This window comes from Aptenodytes patagonicus, chromosome 16 (genome assembly GCF_965638725.1).
Source record: "Aptenodytes patagonicus chromosome 16, bAptPat1.pri.cur, whole genome shotgun sequence".
Lineage (NCBI taxonomy): Eukaryota > Metazoa > Chordata > Aves > Sphenisciformes > Spheniscidae > Aptenodytes > Aptenodytes patagonicus.
The window spans coordinates 10,063,963-10,091,249 of NC_134964.1; the positions used below are offsets into that span (position 1 = coordinate 10,063,963).

Genomic DNA, 27,287 nt, shown 5'->3' on the forward strand with positions numbered 1-27,287 from the left:
AAGGATCGGCTGCGCCGGCGGCCATTTTGAGTGAGGGCAAAGAAGTGGCTAACTAAACCTTCCTGGGGCTTTATGTGTGAGTGGAAAAGGAAGAGCCTCGCCCAAGATGGCGGCGTACTGCCCGCATTCAAGATGGTGGCTAGGCTCTGTGAGTGCTGCCGAAGTAAGAGTGTCGACCTTTTCTTAGGTTGTATGGCTTTAACCGTATAAAAGGAAAGAGGAAAAAAACTCGCGTGTTGGCAGAGGAGGGAGGCGAAATGCTTTAGGGCGAGGCTGGGTGTGTGGAAGAGCTTTACCGGGCACAGTTGGTGGCAGTTTGTTAGACATGCTCTGGGAGAGGTAGACGCGGCCCCTTGCACACTAGGGCCTGGCAGGGCTGCCTGCTGCTCCAGGCTGAGGGGCAAGGGAGGGTGGGAGCAGCCCCTCTCTGTAACAGGGAGCCTCTCCCGGCTGCCCCCCATGCCTGGCCAGCCCCAGTGCCTACAGCTGCCATGGAGGCCGATGGGCCTCCGGGCTGTCGATGGCAGCCGGTGCATGCCTCACACTTGGGGCACTGGTTGTCACACAGCACCTGCGCTGGGTGGTAGCCATTACTTGCTAGCACTTCGTGTCTGTATTGTATGGGCAGGAGGCTGCAGTACGGTGAGGTTTGTAAGTGATTTCTCAGTGTCACAAAGTTGTCTCAAGACGGCTGCCAAGAGAAGGCCTGTTGCTGGGGCCTTGATTCCCCACTGCAGCAGCTAAAAGCTGTTGCCTTTCTGTACTGGCTGTGTGTCGTGCTTTAACTTCAGTCGGCAACTGAGCACCACCCAGCCACTTGCTCACTCCCTGCCTCCCGGTGGGACGGGGAAGAGAATCGGAAGAGTAAAAGTGAGAAAACTCGTGGGTTGAGATAAAAACAGTTTAATAATTGAAATAGAGTAATAATATACAGAGCAAGTGATGCACAATGCAATTGCTCACCACCTGCCAACTGATGCCCAGCCAGTCCCCGAGCAGCGGCCCCCCCGGCCAGCTTTCCCCCAGTTCACGTACTGAGCATGATGTCCCATGGTATGGAATGTCCCTCTGGCCAGTTGGGGTCAGCTGTCCTGGCCGTGCCCCCTCCCAGCTTCTTGTGCACCTCCAGCCTGCTCAGTCAGTAGAGCATGGGAAGCTGAAAAGTCCTTGACTAGTGTAAGCACTGCTCAGCAACAACTAAAACATCAGTGTGTTATCAACATTATTCTCATTCTAAATCCAAAACACAGCACTGTACCAGCTGCTAGGAAGAAAATTAACTCTATCCCAGCTGAAACCAGGACAGTGTGTTTTCGTGTATGTGCGTCTCTATGTATGGGTATATACCCCTGTGAATAACCACACACATGCAAGCAGAGAGCTGGCTTCTTTGTTTCCCATTCTTCCAAATATGACTCTTGACACTTGTGAGGGTTTTTGCTGCTGTTTTTTTGCCAGTAGTAAATTATATCAGTGTTGCCAATTGATGGGATTTTTTTTATCACAAGTTTTGTAATACTTGGTATTTTTTAAGATTTAGCTTTCAGCATTGATAGCTACGATGGTTATAATAATTGAATGCAATGTATTTTTGGATAGCTGTTATAACTGAACAGAATCCTGAAAAAAATTAATGCCATTGCTCAAAAACTGGGGGGTGGAATTGCAAAGCAGAAATAACAGTGATAATCTTACAGGTTTAACATTGATGTTGTGACTTTTTGTGAATCGTATGTCAACTGAAGGCTTGGGTTTGGAAAATCTGTTGTTTGGGGAGGAAAGTTTCTAATTCACTTGAAATACTGAGTGACTTTCCTTTTGTGGACAGTAGGCTACATTTGAAAAATCCTTTGTGTTTCTAGTTCAGTTAAACATCATTCACCTGTGAAAGCTGTTCCTGTTCAATCCATTAGAGCAACTGCTCGTGCCATCTTTGGGACAAAATGGGTAAAGTGCAGACATCTGTAGTTTAGCTTAACTTCTTAAATTCCCTTTATGTAAGCCAATGTATAACTTAATCTATAAACGATATTTGGTCCTCTCTCAGTTGCACAGGAATGTGGTCCTTCCTGAATGACACACTCAATTTTTGGCTTTTTTCCTAATATGAATCCAGATACTCCAGAGTGTTTGCTCAAGGCCATAACATGACAGAAGTTTGTTCAGCTGTTCCTGAACATCATTTTTGGTGAACAGTAACTGAGTTTTTGATCAGACAGTGTTTTTCATAACAGTCCAGAGTGAACTATTTGAAGACAGGGAAAAAACACTCAGACTCCATGGTATAGACTTAATTAACTGTAAGTAGTAGATAATACAAACTGATCTGCAATTTTTGTGTACTGTCTTAATGGGAAAAGGCTATGAGGAACTGCAAGAATTAACTGGCATGCTTGTGAGTCATGAGGTACCAGCTACTGGATTTGGACGAAAAATAGGAAGTAATAAGTATCACGTGTTTTCAACCCACACAAGCAGCTGCTTGAGTCTTCTGAGAAGAAATTTATGTATAAGCAGTTGTCAGTCGGCTTTTATAAGCAACCAGTTTCTCCAGAAACCAAATGTTAAGCCATTTTGAGTGATAAAAGATGAGATTTCTTGTGTCTAGAGTAGAGTGAAATAAGTAAGAAATTCATCTGTCCCCTCCACTCAATATATACCCCACAGCATATCACTGTTTTATTCTTATGTTACTATCTGCAAAAATATTAGCAGCTGTATACTTCTCCAGTTCTGCAAAGACTGCAGTAGGATAACCTGATATGACTTAATTTAATTATGAAGTTAGAGAGAAATTATTTTACCTGTGGGAATTACCACACACACACAATCAAGCACTTGTCCAAACTGGAATATGGCAAGGATCCTTGTAAGCTTCTGATATTGATTAATGATTCTTAAAAAATTTTTTTCCTGCAATCACCTGGGGATTTTACATCAGCACTTTGAAGTAGGCAAGTGGCATTATGCCTACCAATAAAAAAAAGGAAGAAGAAACACATTTTAAAAGCCTGATCTTGGACTTAAAGAACAGCATGAATTCCAAAACATGTTGCTGCAGAAACAAAAACTATTTGCCAGAAGAAACATTCAGAAATATGTAATTGACTATTTGTAGACTTCTTGCTCAATATGAAAATAGAGTTTTGTAAGGCATTGTATAGTAAATACACTTGTAACTTTTAAGTCATTGATGTGAAAACAAGAACATGCAGATATAACAGAACTGGCCTTTATTTTGCATTAGTTTGACACTACCTGTATTTCTGGTCCTTTTTCCTAATTTCAGACCATTTTCCTAAATATTTTCTAGCTCCTTATACTCCCCCCCCCCAAGGTCTTAAACTCAAAATTCAGCTGTGCAATAAGCGTGTGATCTTATTAGCAGCATGCCAGGATAAAATTCCTAGTGTGCTTGATTTTAACCAGTTGGTTGGAAACAGTCACCAAACCAGCATTGTTTTGCGGCTGGACTGCGTTGGCTGAAAGTCCCCATTATGAATGAGATCATCTCATTGAGCTCTGTGTGGTGCCCCACTGACCTCTATGGGAACATTGTGTGTAAAGCCTGGGGAGTACTAATTTCATGGAATACATCATTACCAGCTGTAACTAAGATTTATTGCCTAATTCTGACAGCTGTTGAGTGGCATATGCTGTCACTAACTTGAGGAGGCATTTACTGCTTGCAGTGCCTTGCAGGGCTGATGCACAGCCTTTAAAGCTTTCTGCAGTTGGCAGCATACTGTTTTCATAGAGAAATACTTAGTTTTCTCTTTCATTCTTGCTGTAAAAGCTTTAGGTGCAGGTATAAATGTTAAACATAGCAACGGAGGCCAAATACATCAAGAGAGGCCGTAAAAGCAAGCAATGCTCTTAAGTGCTATCTAGTGTTGACTTAGGAAAGCTTTTATATTGTGATTTTTTTCGGAAGTAGCCTGTGCAGCATTGCAAAGGTAGTAACTGTCACCTCCCCGGGGGCGGATTAAAACAGGATGGTGCGTTCTTTCCTCAGGTTGTCAGGCACGGTGCTGATGGTAATTGATCTGCTGTTCTGTGGGAAAATGGCATAAATAGCTAATGGAAAGCAGAAATTGCTCCTGGCAATAAAATAAATGGGACATCTAATTAGCTAACGATTGCACAAGTATAATCTTATACTGTGCATTGAAACATTGATTCCTTGCATGCTCCTCAGTTTGTACAAGTTTTTGCTCTTTTTTTTTTTGTTTGAATTCTTAAATTGAAATTAATTCAGTCCAGGTATTCCTAAGCTAGAGGATGAGGTAGGTATACTTAAGATGTCCTCAATGTTTCAGTGTTTCTGCATATGTTCCAATTTTCCTGTAGTTATCTGTTTTTTGTTGTGAATATAAAGAAATATGGGGGGAAATAAAAAATATTTTAAATATGATCTGTGCAGAGTTACAGAAATATCCAAAACTGTCATGTCTTTTGAAGAATCACTATATCAAGTTGAGATAATAAATGTAAGCATAATCATCAAAGCGGGAAACAGAAGGATTTTAGCTATGCCTTTAAGTGCAAATCTCAACACATTCCTCATTTAGAACTTTCATCTGTGCTATCACTATATTTGTCAATGCAACTGTGGCTATTGTATGCTTGCGGAATAAGTTGCAAGATTCACACAGCTTTTCAGTATGAAAATATTCATCCAAAGGAACAGGAAACAAGATGTCAGCTAACGCGGCATTCCAGCAATTCTGTAGGAAACGCAAATTCTGAAGCTGCACAGGGATTGCTCTAGTGCTTCTACAAAACTTGCATTAGTATGAAATGTGAAAGCATTTTGAATGAAGATAGCAGAAGCACAGAAAATTATTACCAAAGCTATTACAATTTTTACCTCAAGCTAGCATTAGTGATACTTTGCCAGGGTATGTGTCAAGCAGTATCAGCTTATTTTTCTTTAAATGGGCAGTAAGAAAGTGTTTCTATTTGCTTTCATTATGGTAAAGCTAAGGAATTAATGATTTCCTTGACCTCAATGATAACTCTCCTACAGTCTATAAATTAAAAAAAAAAGGGCATTTTAAAAAGCGGTTTAATTTCTAAAATGTCACTTTATACTTGAAAAACTTCTCCGCGCAGCTGTAGGTGTACGCTTGTATGTGTCCGTTCAAATGGGCAGGCGGGTTAAAGAGGAGCAAAATGCGGATTGAACCTTTGTTTAAATGTTACAACCTGAGGTTTAGAAAGACAACCACTCTGACAAATGATAAGCATCTTAATGGATACTTTGGGGCCTGTGAGGTTGTGGAAGGCTGATATGTATGTTTAATAATGCTATACATAAGGATTTGTGATACCTGCCTGGGAACGGGATCACGGATACTTGCAGTTTTTTACAGAAATGGGAGATCATAGCATATTGGTTAAATAAAATGATAATGATGTTGTATCTAGTAACTTCCATAGTGTTACTTCATTTAAAAGGGACTGAGAGAAAACAAAAATGGGGGCCGGGGGAAGCTTTGTATGATAAAACTGCAGAGTATGTTTTAATAAATATGCAAAGAAGCTCAAGAGAAGCAGCGAACCCTTGGGAAAAGCTGCACCGAAATGCCGTCGACGGCGTTATTCGATATCCTGAGAGGAGAGGCAAAGCTCGGAGGCCGCCCGCCGTGCACCCCCCCCCGGCTGTACAGCTGCTGACGCCCGGCAGCCCGGGGGGGAGATGCCGGGGCGCCTTCGCCAGTCCCCACCGCTCGGCCCCGAGGCCGCCTGCCGCTCCCGGGCGCGGAGGGCAGGTGCCGGGCAGGTCCCGGGCGCTCGCTCCCCGTTTTCCTACCCGCGTCAGATTTAACGGCCCGGCGGGGCCCCGGTTGGGGTGGGGACGCGAACGCGCAGGGCGGGCGCGCCGTGGGGTCCCTCCGTGCCCGCCCCGCGGCGGCGCGCTGGCGGCGGCGGCTACGTGACGGCGCTCAGGTCCACAATGAGCCCCGCCGCGCGGGGGGGCGGGGAGGCGGCGGGCCCAGCCGGGAACCTGCCGGCGACAAGGCGGTGGGTGAGGCGCCGCCTGCCCCGCCTGCCTCTGCGGCCAGCCTCGGCGGCTCGCCCGGCGGCCCGCGCTGCCCGCCTCCGCCTGCCGGGAACGCAACTCACCGCGGCGGCGAGGTACGGTGCCTGGTTCTTCGTCCTTCCACCCCCCTTTTTGTGCTGCTTTGGGGTTTTTTGGGTTTTGGGTTGTTGGTTGGTTCCTCCCCCCCCACCCCGTGAAGCTGATGAGCCGCAGCTCGTGGCCGCCCGCCCGCTCTTCTGTCGGCGGGGAGGGGGCCGCGCTGAAGGCGGGGGGGGGCTGTGAAGAGCCGAGGCGGCGGCGTGGAGGGGGGAGAGGGGGGGTGGTGTGCGGCGGCAGAGCTGCCCGCGCTGTGGGCCGGGGAGCCCCGCTCTGCTTGCGGAAATAGGGCCGCGCTGCGAAGCAGCCTCCGCGCTTTCCGCGGGGACCTTTCCCCGCGGGGGCCCAGTTTCTGTTGTCGAGCGGTTTTCACCCCGCGTCTCTTCCAAGAGCGCTGCGGGAAGCGCTCGATGCCTCCTCGCACCACGTAACGGGCTGGGGCAGCGGGGAGGGACGGGCGGCGGTAGGGGCCCGCCGGGAAGGGACGGCGGCGTTCGTTAGTTAATTACAGCCTAGTAAATTGCGGAGCACGTGAGGGGCGCGGCGGGGGCGCGGCGGGGCCGCCCCCGCCCCGGGGGCCGTATTGGCTGCGGGCGGCCCGCCTCGGCGGCGGGGCGGCATGGCTGCGGGGACGGCCCGGCGGGGGCGATAAGAGGGGCAGGAGGCGGGCACGGCAACAAAGGGCGACGGGAGGGAAGGAAGGAGAGCGGGCGGGTTAGTCGGCGGCCGCTGCTTGTGCGTGGGGGGCTCATCTGCCTGCCCCGCTCTGCTCCTGTCCTGCAGCCCCGGCGGCGAGGACCGCTCGGCAGCCGCGCCAGGGCCGGGGTGCGCCGGCGGGATCGCAAATGAAGTGCGAGAACTGCACCAAAAAGGTGAGTGCAGTGGCGGCGCGGCTGACTGGGCCCTGCCTGCGCCCCTCGGCCGGGGGACGTCGCCTCAGGGGGCAGGCAGCCGGTGGATGTCGCCCCCCCCCGTCGCCCCCCCCAGCCGGCGAGGCCGTGGCGTACCGGTTTGCCCCGTGAGGCGGAGCGGCGTTTGGCTGCCGGCTCCAAGGTCACCGGCCTCTCCGACACTTGAAGCGCAGCCCCTTTCCTCACCCGCGGACGGGCGGCGATAGCGCACGGAGGGCGGCAGCTCCCGGAAAAGCACGGAGCGGCGTTATCGTCGGGTCGCGGCTGTCGGCCGTGCTCGCAGCCGTCACGTAGCGCCGCGATCGCGACGTGTACACACAGCTTCTCCCGTGCTCGGTTTAATCCTCCCTTCGGGATTAAAAAAAAACCGCTCAGAACTGTAAAACTGAGGAAGCAAGTGAATTTCTGAGGAATTATTTTCACCGTAGCAAATGCACTTTGAAAACAAGGCTTTGTGTGTAAAGGTGTAGATGTAACACTGCCAAAAAAACTGTAAAAGAACTAGATTAGTTCTTAATGATACAAACAGTTCAGCAAAGACATTCTTCTTGAACGGTGAATGTATTTGTGTAATACATGTATTTTCTTTCAGGAATGCAGTAAAAAACAGAAAAACGATGATACGCAGAGTACGTCTGTTGATGCATTGAGTTCAAATGATGGTTTTGAAGAGGTAATGTTCCTTCTAAGAATTGTAATATACTCTTTTGTATTCTTGTTTTTGTTGTGTACCCTAAAGGAGGTTATAAGTAGAGAACTTTCAAGTACTAAATACAACACTAATCAACAAGCAGTTGTAAGCAATTATGAGCACTTCTAGACATCTCATAACATGAGAATCAAGAATCTTTAAAAAAGATGAGATAAAAAAATCCTTACTATGCAAACACAAAACAGAAATTGAAGTTCTAAAAAAAATTTTTTTAAGTGTCAAAGATCTTACATCAAGTCTTCAAAACAGAGGCAGAGCTTGTAAGGAGATGAGTTTTGACAGTACAAGTGTACAAAATGTCTTCTTATCTTTTACATCAGACAAACTTATCGATCACATACTGTTCTTCAAACACATAACTGTTTCCTTGGGAATGGCTTCTTAATTGAGGGATTTTTGTTTATTTTTTTTGCAAGTAGTCTGGTTATGTTGCAGTTCTATCCAAGTATTCCTTCTTCCCACAGGTGAGCTGCCAACAGTATTGTAGCCAGAAGCATGAAACCCTTGGTCTTACGTATATGTTCAATGCAATTGTAGGACTGTGTTCTGTTTGTTTTACCTGTGGTAAAAAGCCAAAGCCATCTTGCTGTTAGAGAGGCATCTGGCTTTTAAAGGGGTTTAATAGTTCAAGTAAAAGTCTTCTCGGTTGCTTGGTAAGTTGATGGGGACTGTCAGCTCTGAAATGCAATGCAAATCAAGTTGCTAGAACATGGACTACAGGGCTAAATTGAGATCTATCTTTATGCTTAAACATTTTGCAGTTTCACTCATAGTAATAATAGGAGCAGACCCATGAAGAAGGATAGAACAAATTATTTTGATTACTTCTAAATAATCTTGGATGTTGTACGGGTGTCATGGATTGTCTTGTTTTAAACAAAACAGTGAGACCATGTTTGTTCTTCAGCTGGATTGTTGCAAAGGTCCTGAAAATCGGTCAATCATTATTAAATACTTGTTTACTTTTTTTTTCCCCACCCAGAAAAATGAGTTTCATACATTGGCTGATGCTAAAATACTCCTTAGCGACTGCCTAGCTTGTGACAACTGTATGACATCAGAAGAAGGAGCCAGAGTTTTCCAACAGAATCAGAAGGAGCTCTTTCGTATTCTTAACCTTAATAAGGTAAAGTGACACAAACAATAACAGACTGTTTTCTGTGAGGAGGAGGAAATTACAGAATGACTAAGCAGCTTGGTTTCCCAAGGCAGATAATGTGAAGATTTATCAGGATATACTTTGTCCAAAGAGGAAGTGAAAACTTCAGGCAAGATGAACATGAAAGTACTTAAAATGATTTTGTGCTAGAGATGGAAGATCACAGCACTTCACCTAAATGCTAGAGGAAAGTTACTGCACCTGCAGAAGTAAAATTTTTGGAAAACGTAACTACCTCATTACTGTAATAACAAATTAGTCTGTGGTTCAGTGTTTATAAATACGCACGTCTTCGTTACTAGGACTGTTCTGGGTGTTTCTGGTGCAAGTTTTTGAAAATAGAATTGTTTTTAATATATATTTGAGCTGATTATATTTGGAACAGAATTTTTTGTCCGAATTCTTAGCAGAACTTATAAAAGCATTCTTTTGCTGTCTTATTTTCTGCTGAGGTCTGGATTTCCTGGACCCTAGTTGCCATGTATGGTGCTCAGATCTTTAGATCTTGATACTGAATTAATTATTCTAGTTCTGCTCCAGACTTCTGTGTCCTTTCTTGGTATGCAAAAGCTACCAGAATTGATGCTTTCTCTTAATCTTGTACATGAGTGTCATAAGTGATTCAGCTTTCTTAGAACTAGTTTAACTCTCCATACAGTATGATGTTGTTGTACATGAGAAAAAGAGAAGGAGGAAAAAAACCTTTGGGTCACATGGGTCCTATTAAGAGAGCCTGAAGGCTACAACAGGGAGACAGGCAGGTACCTTGATCAGAAGCTCAGGTGTCCAAAAGAGGACAGTGAGGAAGGGAGATGCTTTCCAGGCAGTCATGAGCTCTACTTGAAGGGTCATTATACAGCATTTAGGGTGTCTAAGTGCAAACTATGGTCTCTAACCTTTTCAGGGTGAGACTTGTCTGTGGCATAGTCCTGGTTTGTCTTCCAGGGGTTCCACTGGTATGGAAAAGGTCCCAACTAAAACACAAGATTCATCTTCAAATAAATGTCGCAGTCATCAGAGCTTTACAATTGCACACCACCTTAGGTATTTTCAAAGGGTTCTTCAGTGCCTACAAGCACTGGTTTGTTGAGGGTCCTATCTTGCCAGTTTCCCTCAACAACTTCAGTGATAGTGACACAGGAGCCTTAAAAAAGGATGAGATCTGTAATTTGTCGGGTTGGATTTGTAACTTCAAATGCCCATGCTCCTGAACATTAGTTTATCTATTTATTAATGTTTAAACATACAACTTTTTTCATATTTGCTGGAATGTTTCGTATTGCTAGAATGTCATAGGTGCTGAATGTCTCTTAACTTTTCTTACGCCATTAGGAAACCAACCACAGAATTGTCCTACTAGGAGGCATGGATTTCCCTGAGTTATATAAAAGAAACATCTACAGACAATTATAGATGACCACTGGCAGGATCAGAGGAACATCCTGTCCTGCCCTCAGGAAACTTGATAGTTGTTTCATAGGGGTTATAATGATATGGCCCACTGAAGCATAGGACACTGAGGAATAACTCCAGGGAGGGAAAGTAGGGAGCCTTACTCTGTTGTAATTACATACCTTGTTTCCTTTGTTTTTGTTTTGTTTACCAGAAATGTGATACCTCAAAACACAAAGTGTTGGCAGTGTCTATATGCCCTCAGTCATTGCCTTATTTTGCTGCTAAATTCAATCTCTCTGTGAATGATGCAGCCAAGAGACTCTGTGGTTTCCTCAAAAGTCTTGGTAAGTTTGGTTTTGTTATGATGGTAGAGCAGAAAGCGGAGATTATTTCAGGTTTTTGCTTCCTCAGCAGGATTGTTTGTTACGCAGTCATAAAGTGCCATTGCACAATCTAGTTTGCAGTTTGAAATATGCACTCTGTGATATTAATGACAATGCACCAGTATGACATGTGCCAGTTTCAGAAATGGATTGGAGGCATTACCCTGTTGATAGTAAAGGTCACAGAGTAGAAGGACATTATAGAGCTGTCTTTGAAACCTTCACTACCAAGAAATCAGGGAGGATTTTGTCATGAGCTTCAATAAGATTTCCCCTTATTTGGTAACTTGAGGGAGGAGGGAATTATTATCCTAAATGCCTTCCAGTCCTTTTGACACTTATCTCTAGAAGATTCTCAATTCTGTTTTATTCTGTAATTTGAAATTACATGCAAGAACTGTTGTATTTGCCTACTTTATGTTAAAGCTATATTTCCTTTACTCTTTATATTATATTTACAAAGTTTTATTTAAAAAACAAAAACCCGCTTTGCCTATAGGTTTGGGGTTTTTTAATGTACTTGAGGGGAGTACAAGAAAAAGGACAGTAATAAGCCTATAAACTGTTTCCTCCCATATATATATATATATATATATATTCATTTTTCATCGTTTTTATGCATCTCTGTACCCAGTATATTTCCTTCATCTAAAAGGAATGCTAAGTTCTGGTGGGCCCCAGTTTTCTTAGAATGCATTAATTATCTATGCCTCACTTGCTGCAGGGACATGCTCAATATTACGTAGGCATATAGGGAGTACCTTGCTAAATAAGCAGACAGAAGGTCTCTGCTATCTTGGTGATATGCTTGTGAACCTTTGCAGACAACTTCAGCAATGGAAGATATGCCTCTTAGCTGGATATATTTTTTTGTGGATAATGATATGTGACTTCAGCATGTCTTGAAAAGAATCAAGAGTCATTACATATAGCCCAGGAGTCACGAAATCCGATTCAATTAAACAAAAAGCAAATATATGCTGAATGGCAAGCTTCTCATAAGGAAGCAGACAACTATTTGAAGAGTTGCTAGTCAACATTAGCAAGTTGGTGGTCCTTTTAAATTCATGATAGAGAAGAGAGCTTTTCAATGTACAGTTTTTATTTTTGACTCTACTATTTGTGAAAATTTAGAGAGGGGAAAGAATATACCCGTTGATCCTCCCAAGATTTTCTGTAGACCTGGAACTTGGAAAGAAGCCTGTGAGATGGAAAACATTCTAGTAATTCACTTTTCCTTACTGTTTCTTTCATAGGAGTGCATTATGTATTTGACACCACTATAGCTGCTGATTTCAGTATCCTGGAGAGCCAGAGGGAATTTGTGCAGCGGTATCAACGGAGGAACCAGGAGGAGCATGCCTTACCAATGTTTGCCTCTGCTTGCCCTGGTGAGAACTGATTTCTCCAACCTTCCTGCACTTCAGCCTAGTCTCATTAGAACTACTAAGGAAAGGGTGGTTTCATTTGGGAGCCTTACGTAACTTGGAGTGTTTTGGCTTTGCTGTTGAGAGACACCAAATATTGCACACAGTACTTATTACCAGTAGTGCTGATCATCCTTAGTGCATTTCAGTGCATTGCTAGGTGGGCCTGTTTTTCACGGGCTGTTGGGAGAGCAAAATTTGTTTCCAACAAGTGTCATCAGCTTTCCCATATGTAGGTGAGGTACCACAGCCATAAATGTGAACCATGCAGATGAAGGATGGGTGTGATCATACGGGGTAAGGCATGTGCTAATTCAGTGTAGGGCCTTACAGTCAGATACAAAGATTGCAATAAATTCCTTATCTGTGTCTTACAGTTGTCTTCTGTTGGAGCTCTGTAAAAGGTGAGGAGTGTAAATTCTGTTGTTGCTCTTCACCAAAAAACCCCCCCAAAAAAACCCCAACCCACCTTGCTGTAGTCCACAGCCTCTCATAATACAAAGAACCTGAACTACTGATTTCCTGTGCTAGTGTTTATATGTGTTATTTATTAGTCAGTTGTATTTCCCATCACTTCTATAAAAGAAGCATATATTACATAGGAATCTCTGGATAATGAAACTGAGGTACAGAAGCGCTGAGGTTTTTAGTGCTTTGTGTTAAGACCTTAAGAGAAATTAATCAGAACTGGAATTGAGGAATTAATGGCTGCTGCTTGTGTGTCCCGACCACAAAGTTTAACACGGTGTTTCCTTATTGAAAAGAATCTTCAAGGAACTTTGCTAACTGATTTAAGGTTTGGAACTTGCCACTTAAGCCTAGGGGAAAGTAGCAAGTGACATTACTCTTAATGACTGTGAGATGGTTATGTCTAACGCAAAATAATTCCCACTTGAAATGTCACAGACTTGACTCACTAAATGTCTCGCTTCTGAGAATTTTGCACCTGAGAACTTGTTCTGTTGTGAACAGAACCTGCACTTATCACAACTGAAAAGATGTAAAACATTCAGTCATTGTTTTTTCCATTTGTTAGCACACCGTCATTTCAGTTTAAGTCACATTGCTAAAAAAGAAGTATCAAAAAGGAGGTAAAAGTAACTTCTTCGCCTACCCCCCCCCCCCAACTCCACCCTAAAGTTCATGGTGTTGCTTTTCAAAAGGCTAATAAAAATACAAAACTATATCTCTCTAGCTTTGAAATAACTTAAGTGGATTGCATTCTTTAAAGAAATGTTACAGTGACAAGAGAGTGAGTTAGAGTTGCATTTGGTGATTCCCAGAATCTGCTGTTGTCGTTGATTTAAAGTTTAAATGCTGCTATTTGAATTACACTTGTACTTTTGTTTGTTCTGTGTATTCTGTAGTGGAAGTATCTGGGTTATGCTTTAGGAACTACATATATGTATTAAGAGGAAAAGTCTCTCTTTTTTTTTTTTTTTTTTCTGTTACTGTTATCTTAGTGTTACCTCCTATCTTCAGGAGCAGACACACTATATGTTGCTTTTTTTTATGTAAAACCTGTGAAGTTGAAACACCCCCCTATTACTTAGCTTTGTCTTGTTGTATGTGGTTTATTTAAAACTCAAAACCTGAGGATTTCCTTTAGAACTACTTCTGGGATAATTTTTATTTTCTTCATGTAGAAACAGAGCTCAGATTATCTGCTGCTCTCGTTGGAAATATTTTAAAATAGTTAATGGAGCACTTTTCTTGTCCTTGTCTGTTCTACAAAAGATTGTTTCTGTTTTCAGTGCTAGTTATGGTGTTAGCTATGTCCTGTGGTATAGATGTTAGCAGAAGCATGAGTGCTTTCCATTTCTGGAAAACTGAACTGAAATATCACTGTAAACCCATTCTGAAAGCATATGGTATTTCATTCCCACTGACAGCAATTACAGGGGAAAAAAAAATCATGATCAGTCATCTTTAAAGTAAGGTTGTTCACTGTGTTTCCTGACTTTAATTGTCTGGGTGCATTTTCTGTTCCTCATTCTCCTTCCTCTCTCTACCCCCAGCTTACGTAAATTTGTCCCAGAAATGTTGTTTACTGTGCGTGTTTATCACAAAATGTTTTTTTTATATAGCTCTGTAGATATAAGGTCAATGTGAACTCAGGTATAACTGCTTTACTTTTATTTATCTTTGGGTGTAACTTTCCACAGAAGTAACACCCTCTTCAGGAGTGGTCTGTGGTATAAAATCTACCATGAACAAAAGAACATAGCCTCTATAGTCCCAGAACCTGATAAAAGGGCATTTTATTGTTTCTGTCTTAATTTTTCTTACCTCTTCCTGCTGCTCTCTTAAAAGAAAGTGAGCTAATTTTGTGGGGTTTTGTTTCCTGTTGAAAGTACAACAGTGTAACTACTGACAGCATATGTAATACCTCAGAAGTAATCAGTTTTCTTCCTTAATTTACCAAACTGATAAGCAATATGAAGCACTTGCTCTGGGAACCAGACAGCATTTTTAATGCATTGCCAACCTCTCTGAACTCCTAGAACAGGTTAACAGGGCAGGCTTACTGCATAAGTAGGAAGAGCATAACTGTTGAGGATTCAGATGCTTTTGTCCCAGTCAACTAAACTAATTTCCTTTTACGGGAATGGGGTTTTACAGTAGCGATACTTTCCTTAGTTTTTCTGCACTTTATACTGATGCATAGATATTTATAGCATGCATCTTTGATCTACTCATGATAAACCTCTAAAAATAACGTGTTCTGAAGTACATCTGCAAGAATTTATACAGTGATTTGTAGGGGTTTCTTGTTGTTCTTTGGTGCTAACACAAGCCAACAAATGGCCGAGAATCTGAATGAATTTGTGAAGGGTATAGGACTGTATGGGTACAGATACCCAGTTCTTATATCAATGTATATCTTAGGCTTCCTGTAACTGTGGCTCTGGAATTCAGCCCTGTTGATGAGTAGGCAGAAACTGCTAGTGCATGTGTGAAGTGCAGATAAATGCCTCGTGTTGCTCATTCAGCAAGGCTGCTTGTATAATTAAACAGTGACTAATGGTCATTATGGAGCTGGAGCTACTAGGCACTTGTTCCATCTACTGCAAGGAAAGAAACAATTTAAGAAATTGCTTTGGGCAATACCTGCCAGAAGTCTTTTGGGATTTAGTGAAATTTCCTTATAGTTCATGACTACAATATCAAAAACATTCCAATTCTAAAAACTAGCCTCATAGCAGGAGTGCTGTGGTTAGTGGGAATCATACTTGCAGTATAAGGGAAGGACCTTCCAGAAACACTGCTAAAGTACAAGGCAGAATGTTTTTAAAAACTGTCCTTACTTTGTTTGAAGCAGTTTTTGTTCTATTTTGACAGCACTTGAGACTAAAGCCATTTAAGAAATAGGATATACATATCACGCAGAGTATGCTAATATGGCTTTTGTACCAAGCACCAAGAAATTAAGTCCTTTGTTGCAGGTAACATCTTGGGCTTAAAGTCCCAGTTGAAGTTGGACATTAAGCAAACTTCCTGTTCAGTCTAGCAATTCAGCACAGTCCTGACATGTAAATCTATAGTCCCTAGCTTTTTCTACAACAGAAATGAATGCTTGTTGAAGATTATATATATCTTTGAGATTTTCCGTGGAGAGCAGTATCTGTTAATCTTGGAAGTCTATACTTTAACAAGAATTGGGAATATTTAAACAGCTGGAGGATCCTCATGTTTGCCTAATACTTAAATTTTCTCATTTTCATCAGTAAAATTTTACTACGCTGGGAAAACCACTTCTCTGCCATAGAGAGACAAACCATCTGAACACCACTGGGATTCCAGTTTTGTGCTGTTGTGGGCCTTTGTGGTAGTGTTCTGACTTAAATATTACCAGGTCTTTATACATATGTGTTAATTTCAAGCTTAAGAATTAACTCACAGGTTTTACCTTTCCTGGGCAGCATGTACTTCACAGCAATTTTTCTCTTTTATGTAAACACTAACCTGTTCGAAGATAAGACTTGTGTGATATTTTTCGCTATTTCTTAGCACCATTTCTCTAGAAGGCTGGGCCTAACGCTTCTGCACAATTTAGGTATCTGCTTCTCAGTCATGTAGGTGAAGCAAAGTTCTGAATCCTTGCCGTGAAAGATTCTGGGCTGTTGTTTTCAGTAAGAGTTACAGTGCCTAAGAAAGAATTGCACACTCTAAATAGCTTAATCTGCTCACTTGTCAGTTCTGTCTGTTCTGGAAGGTGGGGAATAATAGGAGTGCTCTGAGTATTGGGGGTGGTGTGGATATACATAGCCTGTCGTAGCTGAAATGCTGAAGGAGTCTGGTGAAAGGGAGGGGGACTCTTGAGTAACTAAGACAGAATGTTGAATACAGAGAGATTTCAGTTGATTACTGTGTGTGTGGTTGAGTGCGTGGATGTTTCTAAAGAAGGTGTGGCTACTCTAACAATAGTAAAAGAAGCCATTTTTTTCCAGGCTTAATCCATGTGCATCTTGTGATAATGCTTTCATGTGACTTTTCTGTTCTAGAGGAGGCAAGCTGGGTGCATGGATATTAAATCTCAGGAAACAGAAGGTTGCAGTTAAGCAGCTGAACAGAGTACATTTGTGTAGTATCTGGTGAGCCAAGGGCTGAGGTCTAGAAAGTCAACTTACTCTTTGTTAGCTGGGCTCCTGTTCTTTCTGCTTCATTACATCTATGCATTAGAAAGGGTGTAATAGGTCATGAAGTTCACAGTGGCTTCTAGGTCTAGAATTAATGACACAGTGAATTATTGATAGCCAACTGTAAAGCATTATTAACAGAGTCTTGAGGTTTCCTACAGTTCCCAAGGTGGGGCTTCCAGCCTACATAGAAATGTCCTACCTACTGTGGAGGTGTCTTCATTTTTAAGAGCTGTTCTATAACTGCTGCCACTTTGCCATGCTTATGTGCCACTTCACCATCTAACTGTGATTATCTGTCGTAGGCTGGATCCGGTATGCTGAAAGGGTACTTACCAATCTTGTGACCTCTCGCATTTGCACTGCAAAGTCTCCGCAGCAGATCATGGGCTCCCTGGTGAAGGGTTACTTTGCCAGGCAGCAGGTAAGTAATTCTGATTTATTTTTACCATTATACTCTTCTGAAAAGATGGGCTAGTGGGTTTTATAATAACACTTAAGATCTATATTTCAGTATTAAAGTGATAAAGCATCTTCCTGAATTGTTTGTCCTTTACTTGAAGAATAAATGGTGCTCTGCTGCTATACAGGTGCCCATGATAAGAAGAGTGTACAAAGAACCTCATTTCATGAGGTGCAATATGAGCTGGCAGCAATCCTTGCGCTGCCAGTGCAACATGGATCTAGATATTTATGGATATAATATATATGGATATAGTATTGCTATCTCCATATAGATAGAGAAATACTGATGGACTTGCTGTGAGTGAATGACAGCTAGAAAACAGAATTCTGAAGTCTTGACTTGCATTCGCTTCCTAAGGCAATCAAAAGCTGCAGAAAATGTGGTCTGAAGGAATAAGTAAAAGTTTCAGCCAGAAGACGGACTTTGGATGTTTGTTGCTGATGCTTTGTGACTTCTGGCAAATCACTTCATCTGTGTGCGGCAGTCTTTAAACTTAATTGCTTGGGATTGATTACTAGTATTACCTGCATAGAGTTTATGATGCTATTTTTGTCCTTGTCATCCTTCAAGCTGTCTTTTGCTCTTCATGGAGTTCACATGTACTCTCTTCTATGTTCCACAGAACTTGTCCCCTGATAAAATTTTCCATGTAATTGTGGCACCTTGTTATGACAAAAAACTGGAAGCCTTGCGGGAAGATTTCTACACTGCCTTGTATAATTCGCAAGAAGTTGATTGTGTTCTGACATCAGGTTAAATCTTCTTTAAACTTACTATTTATAAAGATATAAGTGAATCACCATTGTTAGAATAGCCTTTATGCCAGACTTCGCTTTTTTTCAAGTCTGCTTTAGTTGTAAGATTGGCTTTTTTTCTGCTTTAAAAAGAAGTACATGTTTTTGTGCTACTGGTAGTATAGGTATTGTAGAGGGAAGGCAAAGCGAAAAATACTTTCCTTCTAAGTTGGTATTCATCTGAAAACAAGATTCAGGTATTTGTTTTTGTCAGCCTCTTGAGAAAGGTAAGAGTTATGCAAATCCATATTTAAAATAATTGTCTCACTTGTCTGTGGTCATTATTTAATCTTCACTGGGATTATTCATAACATTCCAAATGCATGGCACCACTGGCTTTTTGATGTGGCTCTTGCATTTAGGCTTAATGTCCAAACTATGTATCCTCCGTTTTCCCCTGCAGTGCAGAAACGTCTTCCAAACTTTACCTAACAGAAAGGCTAAGGATAGCATTATGCAAAGTTTGGAGCAAGCTGAAGGCCCTTTTCTTCAGGGCTGGAAGTGTCAGGCTTCTCAGTTACTGGAGGGAACTGACTCTAGTAAGAATTGGAGAATGTAACTGTAAGCACATACAGGTGTTGGAATATTGATCTCTTAAACAGAGGCACAGCATGTGCATTTTGCTTTGTGTTGAAAGTAAAATGTCATATGTTTTCCTACAGGTGAAATTGTCCAAATAATGGAACAGAAAAATGTGTCTATGAAAGATGTGACTGAAGTAGCTGTAGATAGTTTGTAAGTAGTTTTGTTGTGCATTGCTTCCTGATTTTGGTGACAAATGACAACACCTTTGAGCATATTCAACATAAATGTAAAACTTCTTAAAAGAATGTTTTTTTTCTTTTTAAAGAAAAAAGCCTGCATCAAAGCCTGAGTATACTGAAGCCTCATCCTTTATATAGTGGCCAAAACCCCCAAAGTATTCTCTTAGATGTACATTGCTATATATAAAAGTAATACGAAACAGATAATATAAAACTGTACATACTGTCTAAATACAAAGCAGATAATTTGAGGTAATGACCCCTATCGAGTGACTCCTTTAAAATTTATGATTTTTGAAGATTTGTGTAGCTCCTTATTTATATTTTAATGCAGTAATATTGGATTTGACTGTATCAAGTTCACGACTTGCTAGTAAGTGTGACTGTCTCAGTGTGCTGACCCCATTCAGAGCTCTCCTGTGCTCGAGGTTGTATAAAGCTGAGCAGTCTCATCTGCCCTCCTCCAACTATCTGGCCTCTCAGAAAGATGCTGGGATGCAGTCATGGGGTTGACCATCTGTTCTGTGCCTCCCTCTCATTCAGAGCAGCATCTTGACAGTAAATTTCCACTTCCCTAATATGTTCGTGTAGAATTGATAGAAGTAGTACCCTTTCAGGAAATGGTAATTAATTTTTATACTGAAGACAGCAGTTAGTTTTTTCAAGATTAGATAAATTGAAACATGCTTTAGATGAAAATCACACAAAGCGTTGAAGAGATTTTTTTTTTACTTACTGTATGACTGGCTCAGAAAGCAGCATGCGTGTTGTTTTCTGGTCTCACTGCTCACTGATCTTTGTTCAAGTGTGACAGATGTTACTTGGTATCTTTCCAAAGTGGTGGTAGTGGAGCAATAAACATGCATTCTTGCACAAAATAGAAAGCTCTGGAAATTTTTAAAAATCCTTTTCACTTTCAGTTAGTATCCTGCTTGGACCTTGCTTAGACTGGAGAAATTTAAGTGGTACAATGGTAACGTTTTTAGAGCTGTGTTTGTAGTGTAGCTTCTATGATTACTTCTACCAGAGATTGCTACACAGAATGAGAATTACATAAAGTTCTCACAGACGTAATCACATAGAGATGGTAATTTCTTTCTAAATCAGCCTGTCCAATGAAAGAACAAGCTCTTATTCAGAATATATGTTTTATTGGATCAATTTATGTTGGAAAATAATGTTAACTTTTAAAACGACTAATTTGATAATATTGGTTCAAGCTGTGAGACCTGATGACATAAATTTTTGCTCTTATGGGGTTTTAAAAGTATATTTTGCAGAGAAATTTATATAACTTGAGCTCCTCCTCTTAAAAGAAGTCCTAGCACAGCAGCAATTTGTGGTAAAGTGCTTGGTATTAAAAAAGTAGTATGAACAAAGTAACTTGTGTTTGAGTTCTCAACTCACTTTTGTAACTAGAGAATGCTAACAAAGAGCAATTGGCTAAAATTAGGAGGCATATGATGAAACAAAATCACCCAAGGTTATTAAAAAACCACAAAAGTTGCAGTAGTTCTTAAGTAGATGCAATGGCATGGCATAGAGGGGATTTTACATAGAGGAGTTTACATACTAAATTTGTAAACTTCAGCTCTTTAGTGATTAAAATATTTCTCTGTCATTATTACAACTTCAGCATTTTTTGTTAGTAAGGTGTTTGCTGTGGTGATTTTCACTTTAGTTTTGTGGTTGAGTGCTGTGCTCAGACTGCTGCTCAGGCAAGAGCTAGCAGTACAGGCCAGGAAAGGTCATGTCTGGATGTTCTAGGAAGAAGGTAATAAGACTGTATTTAGGGAGGCTTTACATGTAAGAGCAAAGGACATAATCTGTCCATTTGCTAATCTGAAGACGAATATCTCTTCCTGAAACTAGCATTACCACACACCCCTATCAATTTCTCCTTTGCCAGAAAGGAACATGAGCCTGTAGAGCTGCAGTCTTTGGCGATCACCAGCACGCATCCCAGTACAGTTTACACTACAGCCACTTGTGCTCATCAGTGCTGTTTTTAACTGAGGGAGAGGTGAACCTCCAGGTGAATGCTATGCCCCTTGGATATGATCTCACTTACTTTCTTTCCTGAACTATAGTGTAGCACTTATCTTAAAGGTACAGTGTTCTAGCCTGGTTGCAACTGTACTGATTTGATGTTATTTTAGTGGCACAGTGTTACAGACTGTGACAGACAGCTCCTGGAGCAGGAGAGTTGTTTGTGAGCAAAGGCTTGTAACTTCTGAAGTACTTTTATATTCTCACGGGCTAAAAATGATGGATTTATTTTTTCCAAAAAAAAGTCTCCTGAGCAGTGAACAGCTGTTAACCAAGTCTTTAGGCTGTGCTGAATGTGCATTCTTATAAATTACTGTTGCTTGAGGTTTCTGAACATGGAAAGCCCTGCATGCTTTTACATTTATTTTTTTTTTTCCCATCATCTTACTGCTGTCCTGAATAGTTTAATGTTTTTTAAGCTGTAATAAATAAAAACGTTAATATGTTCTCACTCACTGCTATAGAACTCTTTCTGGTGGGGGAGACAGAGAAGGGGAAAAACATACTACTTTACTGAAGTGAAGGAATGAAATTTTGGAGTTGATCTTTCTTTCTGTTGTTTCCTAAGGTTTGATGAAATAAAGGAGGGAGATGTAGTAAGGCATGATGGGAAGAGATCCGATGGTTACCTGGAGCACATTTTTAAACATGCTGCAAAGGAGCTTTTTGGCATGGATGTCAAGGAAATCACCTACAAAGCATTAAAGTAAGTTAGTTTTGTGTCCTTGTAATGTAGGATGGACTAGTTAGAATAGAGTTTTTTCAGTTGGAAGGGACCTACAACAGTCATCTAGTCCAACTGCCTGACCACTTCAGGGCTGACCAAAAGTTAGAGCACCTTAAGGGCATTGTCCAAATGCCTCTTAAAGACTGACAGGCTTGGGGCATCGGCCACCTCTCTAGGAAGCCTGTCCCAGTGTGCAACCACTTTCTCGGTAAAGAAATGCTTCCCAGTGTCCACTCTAAACCTCCCCGGTTTAGTTGGTGCTACAGTGAACCCTAATGCAGTTATTGCTAACCTGGTTCTTTCGCTGATAGGCAGTTACACATTATAAACCTGTAAATTTGTTGCTGTAAAATAGCTCCTGCAAGCTTTAATTTTATTAATAACTTACTTGCCCTTAAAAATTAAGTATAATTCTATCCTGAAAATTCAACATCAACTTCTGCTTAACTCAGTTTAGAAACTGGAAGAGTTCACCTTAATCTCACCGTTACGCTTGTTCTGTTCTCTTTAGGGCATCTGAATACAAACTGACACAGTTGGATCATCCCTTTGGTAACGCAGGGGTTTAAAATGTTCTCTGTGTATCTTTACAGGAACAAAGACTTTCAAGAAGTTACCCTTGAAAAGGATGGTGAGACAGTGCTGCGTTTTGCAGCAGCTTATGGCTTTAGAAATATCCAAAATATGGTTCTGAAGTTGAAAAAAGGAAAGTTTTTATACCATTTTGTAGAAGTCCTTGCCTGCCCAGGAGGTAAGAATAGTTGTGGACCCACAGTCATTCCGCACTCATATCTTGAATCTCAAAGGAAAGTTGTCTTACAGGCAGGCATTTAATTTCATTCCCTCTTAATTCTCTTCTTAATAATCTAAAATGCTTACTATTTAATGAACAGTCCAGAACACCAATTACATGTGCAGGGTTGGCTCAGAAATTGATTGGGTTTTCTAAAATTAACCACAATGTTATTTGCTCTCTTCTGACCTATAAATAAGTGACAGCATGGCTCTTATGATTATTTCAAACCACAGAGGAAATACTCTGAAATGGTGGTTGTCAAGGGCAAGAAAAGACAAGGAACGTAATTAAGGTCATAAAACCATGGAGAAGGCAGAGAAAGATTGTTGATATGGAAACCTCATTTACATTAAGATGATGTTGATATTGGAGTCACTTTAAGTAAATGCAAATTCTAACAGCATTGGGGTGTAGTTCATGTAAAGAGACAACATTTTTTCTTTAGACAAGTATAAAAAATTCCAAGTTAACATAAACTTTCTCTTCATATCAAATCTCCATCACCCTTGCAGCTTTTTTCTTTTCTTTTTTTTTCCTAAGGGTGCCTAAATGGAAAAGGTCAGGCACAAACTGAAGATGGAAAACCAGATAAAGCACTGCTTAACCAGATGGAAGAAGTGTATGCTGCAATACCTGTTAGACTTCCAGAAACCAACATGCACGTACAAAAGATGTACCAGGACTGGCTGGAAGGCATGGACTCTAAGAAGGTCCAGGAAACTTTGCACACCAAATACAGTGCAGTAAATCAAACAGCAAGCAATTTGGATATCAAATGGTAATAAATCAAACTTGCAAAAGATTTGCTTAGGTTAGTTACAGATTCAGCACTGGAAACATTCTATGCAACCGCAGATGCTATGCACTAGCCGAGTGTATGAATGAGACGCTTCCTAATTGTGGATTATTATTCGTGAAGAACCATTGCTTTATAAAAACAGAAAGAGACGTCTCCGAAAGCCCTGGTTCCTGCCATTGTCATTTAACTTTTACTGTGTGTAATCTCCTGCATATAATGGATTTCTTTATTCAAAAACGTGATCTTGCAAGGTACATAAGCACTTTCTGCCAGGGCAGGGAATGTAATTCCTGATGAAGTTACTCCCTGAAGTGAAGGGTTCCCTTCACTTCACAAAATGGGCTCCCCCAAGAAGGCGAGATTATTTTACTCCTCCTCCTAGGTATGCAATCCCTTTCCATCATGGGAAAACAGTCATCGTGAATTTCAATATTGTTGTAGCTGTTGTGAAGTAACTTGGGATTTACTTGCCTTGTTAACAAAAAACCCCTTTGCAGGGACAGGTGTGTATATGGAGAAGTGTAATGAATTTATGTATGCCTTCTATCCCTATTTTAACAAAAACTATTCAGTTCCAAACTAGTCACCGTTCCTTACCGATGTAATATTTTGTAAGGAACAGGATGCTTCATATAAACTGAACTTGGGAAACTAATGCTAAATGGTTATAATGCAATCCTTCATTAAAAATAGTTCCAAATAGGTTGGTTGGTACAAAAAACCACCTTTTTTCTTTCCTTGTAAGTTTTCTTAGAAACTTGCAGCTAGGAAAAGCAGTGCTGCTTACTTTGGCTTCTTTATGAGAGTGAAACATGCATATGCACTGTCACGTGGGCACATGCATACTACAACTTTGCTAGATTTGCTGAGCCAGCACTTTTACAGCACTTTTATTCTCTCATGTTTCGGTACACAGAATACTAGATTGTTCTTTCATTTTTCTCCATGTTGACAGACTTCTGTAAAAATAGCTTCATGGAGTGCCTCTGAAAAAAATACTTAGCAATGCTTGTGAGCTCATCAAACTTACTATACACTGGCATCGTGAATTTGGTGCACTTATTTTTTTTAAGTATGCTGTAGAGGTTTCATTTAACAGACATCTTAAAGTGGTATTTGTGTGCAAGCTTTTCTGCAACTTCATGAGGTGTCAGAGGGTTATTCAAGAATGTGATGGACCAAAAAAACCCACGAAACTACTGCCAAGCTTCAGATTTTCCTAGTAGCATCAAATTTGTTCACGATTAATGGCCGTTTGAAGCTAGCAAAGTTTCAGCTTTCCTTTTCCAGTCTGAAAGTGTGGATGGGCTTTTTTAATCATTTCAGGCAGTTTGAATGAATCTTCTTGTAAATTTCTTAATATTACAACCGCTTGTATGAGTAAGCTCTAATACTGCAAAAACCTGTGTGTATTTGAAATCCACATTCAACTTGAACACAGTGGATGGATGGGATAAAGGCATCAGTGAAGTCACTGCAATACCTTGCATTGACTAAACAACAGAGGCTCAAAAGGAGAGGGACAGACTGAAGTATGTTACCCTGATGACAAGAGAGAGTTCTCTTAATGTGAAGCTGTTAATAGAATTGCAGCTTTCAATTGGGCCTCCAGCTAAATAACAAAACATTTCACTTGGAGGGGTGTTTTCTTTCAAGTGCAAATGAATTTGATTAGTGTGCTACCTGAATGCACACAATGAGATTATACCCATAAATTTAGCCTTTGTAAGTTGTTCCTTGTTGTAATAAAAACATTATACTTACGTGGTGCAATATCAGAACATCTACAGAAATCTACCTCTGTACAGGAAGGGAGTCCAGAAATGGTGGGAAGACCTATGTATAGCTGAAACTTTAATAAACATCTGCTAAAGAAAGGTGGTGGTGTTGCATGAAATTTCTGAACAGATTACTTTTAGAAGCAACATCCAGTTTGTTTGGTCTGATTTTCTTTATCTGTCATGATTTCCTCCAAAAACTTCAACAGAGTTATCTTGTAATAAAGTGGTCTTGTTCTGTTTGTATAGGCATATGTTTCTATGTATATATGGTTTATAGCTTGATGGCATGTTTAAATTATATTGCTTCAGTTCTTTGTATAGTATGCTTATTTTTTTTATGTGTGTATACTGGATGAAATGGTACGAAAAAGTTGGGTTTTTTTCTGATGAAATTTTCACTAAATTACACAAGAGCTGCCTTGAAAAATACTCATCTTGTGTAGGTGGCACTGCTGTACAGGTTCTCTTTTGCCATTATGCTTGCCTCTTGCACTGAAGAGCCTCCCTCCCCATTCTGGTGGGAGATTCTAGGAATGGGCCAGTAGGAGAAATAAATCTGTCTACAATACCCTGTGCTATGCTCCCACTAAGATGGAAATTGGTGGCTCAGTGCATAAAATAAACTTTTTTTTCAGTTGATTCCACCATTTCTTCCATCTACTGGAGTGTTTTAACCTATTGAGATAGTAGCAATGTAAAAATCTAGTAGATTATTTGTCTGCCACAGCATTCTTTTTAAAGATGAGGAAGGCATCTAACTGGGCAGCCTTTAGTGACTAGGTGGAATGTATGTATTATAACTAGTGACTTACAGTGACTGATTACTTGTCTATTTTTTGTCAGCTTTTGTTTTATAAGACTTTTTGGAGTAAAACTGATTTTAAGTTTTTAAAGCCCTTTTCTTTGAAGTACCAGTTTAAAAGAAAAGTTTTTTTCTTTTAACTGTAATGTGTCTTTCCCCCTCCACCTTCTTTCACTGAAATTTTAATGTACATCAGAAAACCTTGTTGCAACTTCATACATAGTGAAATACTTGCCTAAGATTTGATTCTGGCTTTTAAATCTACAGTTGGGAAGTCTGTCATTGTTGACAATATGTGTTTCTAGCCACACTTTCTGAAACTACAACATTATTTAGTTCCCTGATATGATTTGGCAACTAATATTTTTCATTGCTACTGCCTTTTCGGCAATAGGAAAAGTTCCTAGTGTGGTCACAGCCATAGTGCTTTACTTCTCAGTTGAATGTTGTGCTGAGACAATCTTGTCTCTAGATGATTTTTAGAAAATACTAAATTGGAGGGATTGTGGGAAGGTAACTGGAAATGCTAAGTTAATTTGGAAATTGTCTTGGGGTATTACTGACTTGAGCATGTCAAGCACTTGATACCTTGGGTTATAGTACTTTGAGACTGCTACAACAAGGGGTACGCATTGTGAAGTACTTTTGCTATGCCTTTTCCAGTAAGTTTGCCTCAGCCGCAGCACCTTGTGTTTGTCCACCATAGTTAATGAACATGGACAGACATGGGCTATGCTAACACTTAGAATAATGGATATATCTGTGTGCAGCAGTCTCAACTGGATTATATTTGGATAATGTTCAGTTACCTAAATTTTGGTGCTTTGTATTCAAATGGAGCATGACCATGAATTGTCCTAAATAAATCTTGATACTGAATTATGTACTGATTCTGTCTCATTCCATATAAAAGCTTAACTCTTTTAAGTACACTTCATTTTAACATACGTGCTTGTCTGGTGAATTTAGCATGTATACTTAGTAAGTCTGTAACAGTAATACTGTATTGGCTATTTATGAGTATTCTGGATTACAGGTACACATCAAACTGATAAATGGAAGGAGAAAGTTGCTGGATAGCAGTAGGAAATGGTAATTTGCTCTCTAGAGTTGTAAAATAATGCATTGAATCATTGCAAGGCAGACAAGCATCTAGCGGCTTTAAAGCTCTCTTACTTGGGAAGAATGATGTTGCTGGATGAAGCCGGTCTATGGGGGTTGACTAGTTATGCTGAAGTTTGCTCAGTTATTTAAAACACTGGTGCACAAGGAACAGTGAAGATGCTTGCTTGTGTGTAGCCTGATATACATGCAGTTGGGGAAAGGATGAAAATTAGCCCCCACGCAGAAGAGGGAGATAATTTTTTTTTTTTTTAATTTCTTTAACGAGTTTCGCAAGTGTTTCCATAAATTCCCATGAACAGTTAGGAGCCTAACTTCCACAAGAATAATAACTAGACCTGAAGGTGGTCTGCATTTTTTTTTTTTCCCCCCAAGGGGCAGTAAGGAGTGGTTACCTGGCCAGAAGAGGAGGAGGATC

The 27,287-nt window shown here is 40.8% G+C and overlaps 1 protein-coding gene across 2 annotated transcripts; it reads left to right on the forward strand.

Annotated features, from left to right (window-relative positions):
* The first annotated feature begins 6,109 nt into the window (after positions 1-6,109).
* Positions 6,110-26,629, forward strand: NARF (nuclear prelamin A recognition factor). Of its 2 annotated transcripts, XM_076354078.1 has the most exons (12): positions 6,110-6,141; positions 6,926-7,014; positions 7,646-7,726; positions 8,748-8,891; positions 10,531-10,663; positions 11,959-12,093; positions 17,075-17,193; positions 17,858-17,987; positions 18,692-18,764; positions 21,411-21,548; positions 22,163-22,320; positions 22,906-26,629. In XM_076354078.1, exons 2-12 carry the CDS (start codon positions 6,988-6,990, stop codon positions 23,145-23,147), a joined length of 1,380 nt encoding a protein of 459 aa, XP_076210193.1. In that variant the 5' UTR covers positions 6,110-6,141; positions 6,926-6,987; the 3' UTR covers positions 23,148-26,629. The 2 variants fall into 2 exon arrangements, with proteins under 2 accessions (XP_076210193.1, XP_076210192.1); XM_076354077.1 differs by lacking the exon at positions 6,110-6,141 and having other exon boundaries at positions 6,852-7,014.
* Positions 26,630-27,287: the final 658 nt, after the last annotated feature.

Excerpts from the sequence above, each read along its gene's own strand:
- NARF (XM_076354078.1), top strand. The coding sequence starts at position 6,988 with ATGAAGTGCGAGAACTGCACCAAAAAG. Across the intron at positions 7,727-8,747 it reads CAAATGATGGTTTTGAAGAG|AAAAATGAGTTTCATACATT; the intron begins GTAATGTTCCTT and ends TTCCCCACCCAG. Across the intron at positions 21,549-22,162 it reads ATCACCTACAAAGCATTAAA|GAACAAAGACTTTCAAGAAG; the intron begins GTAAGTTAGTTT and ends GTATCTTTACAG.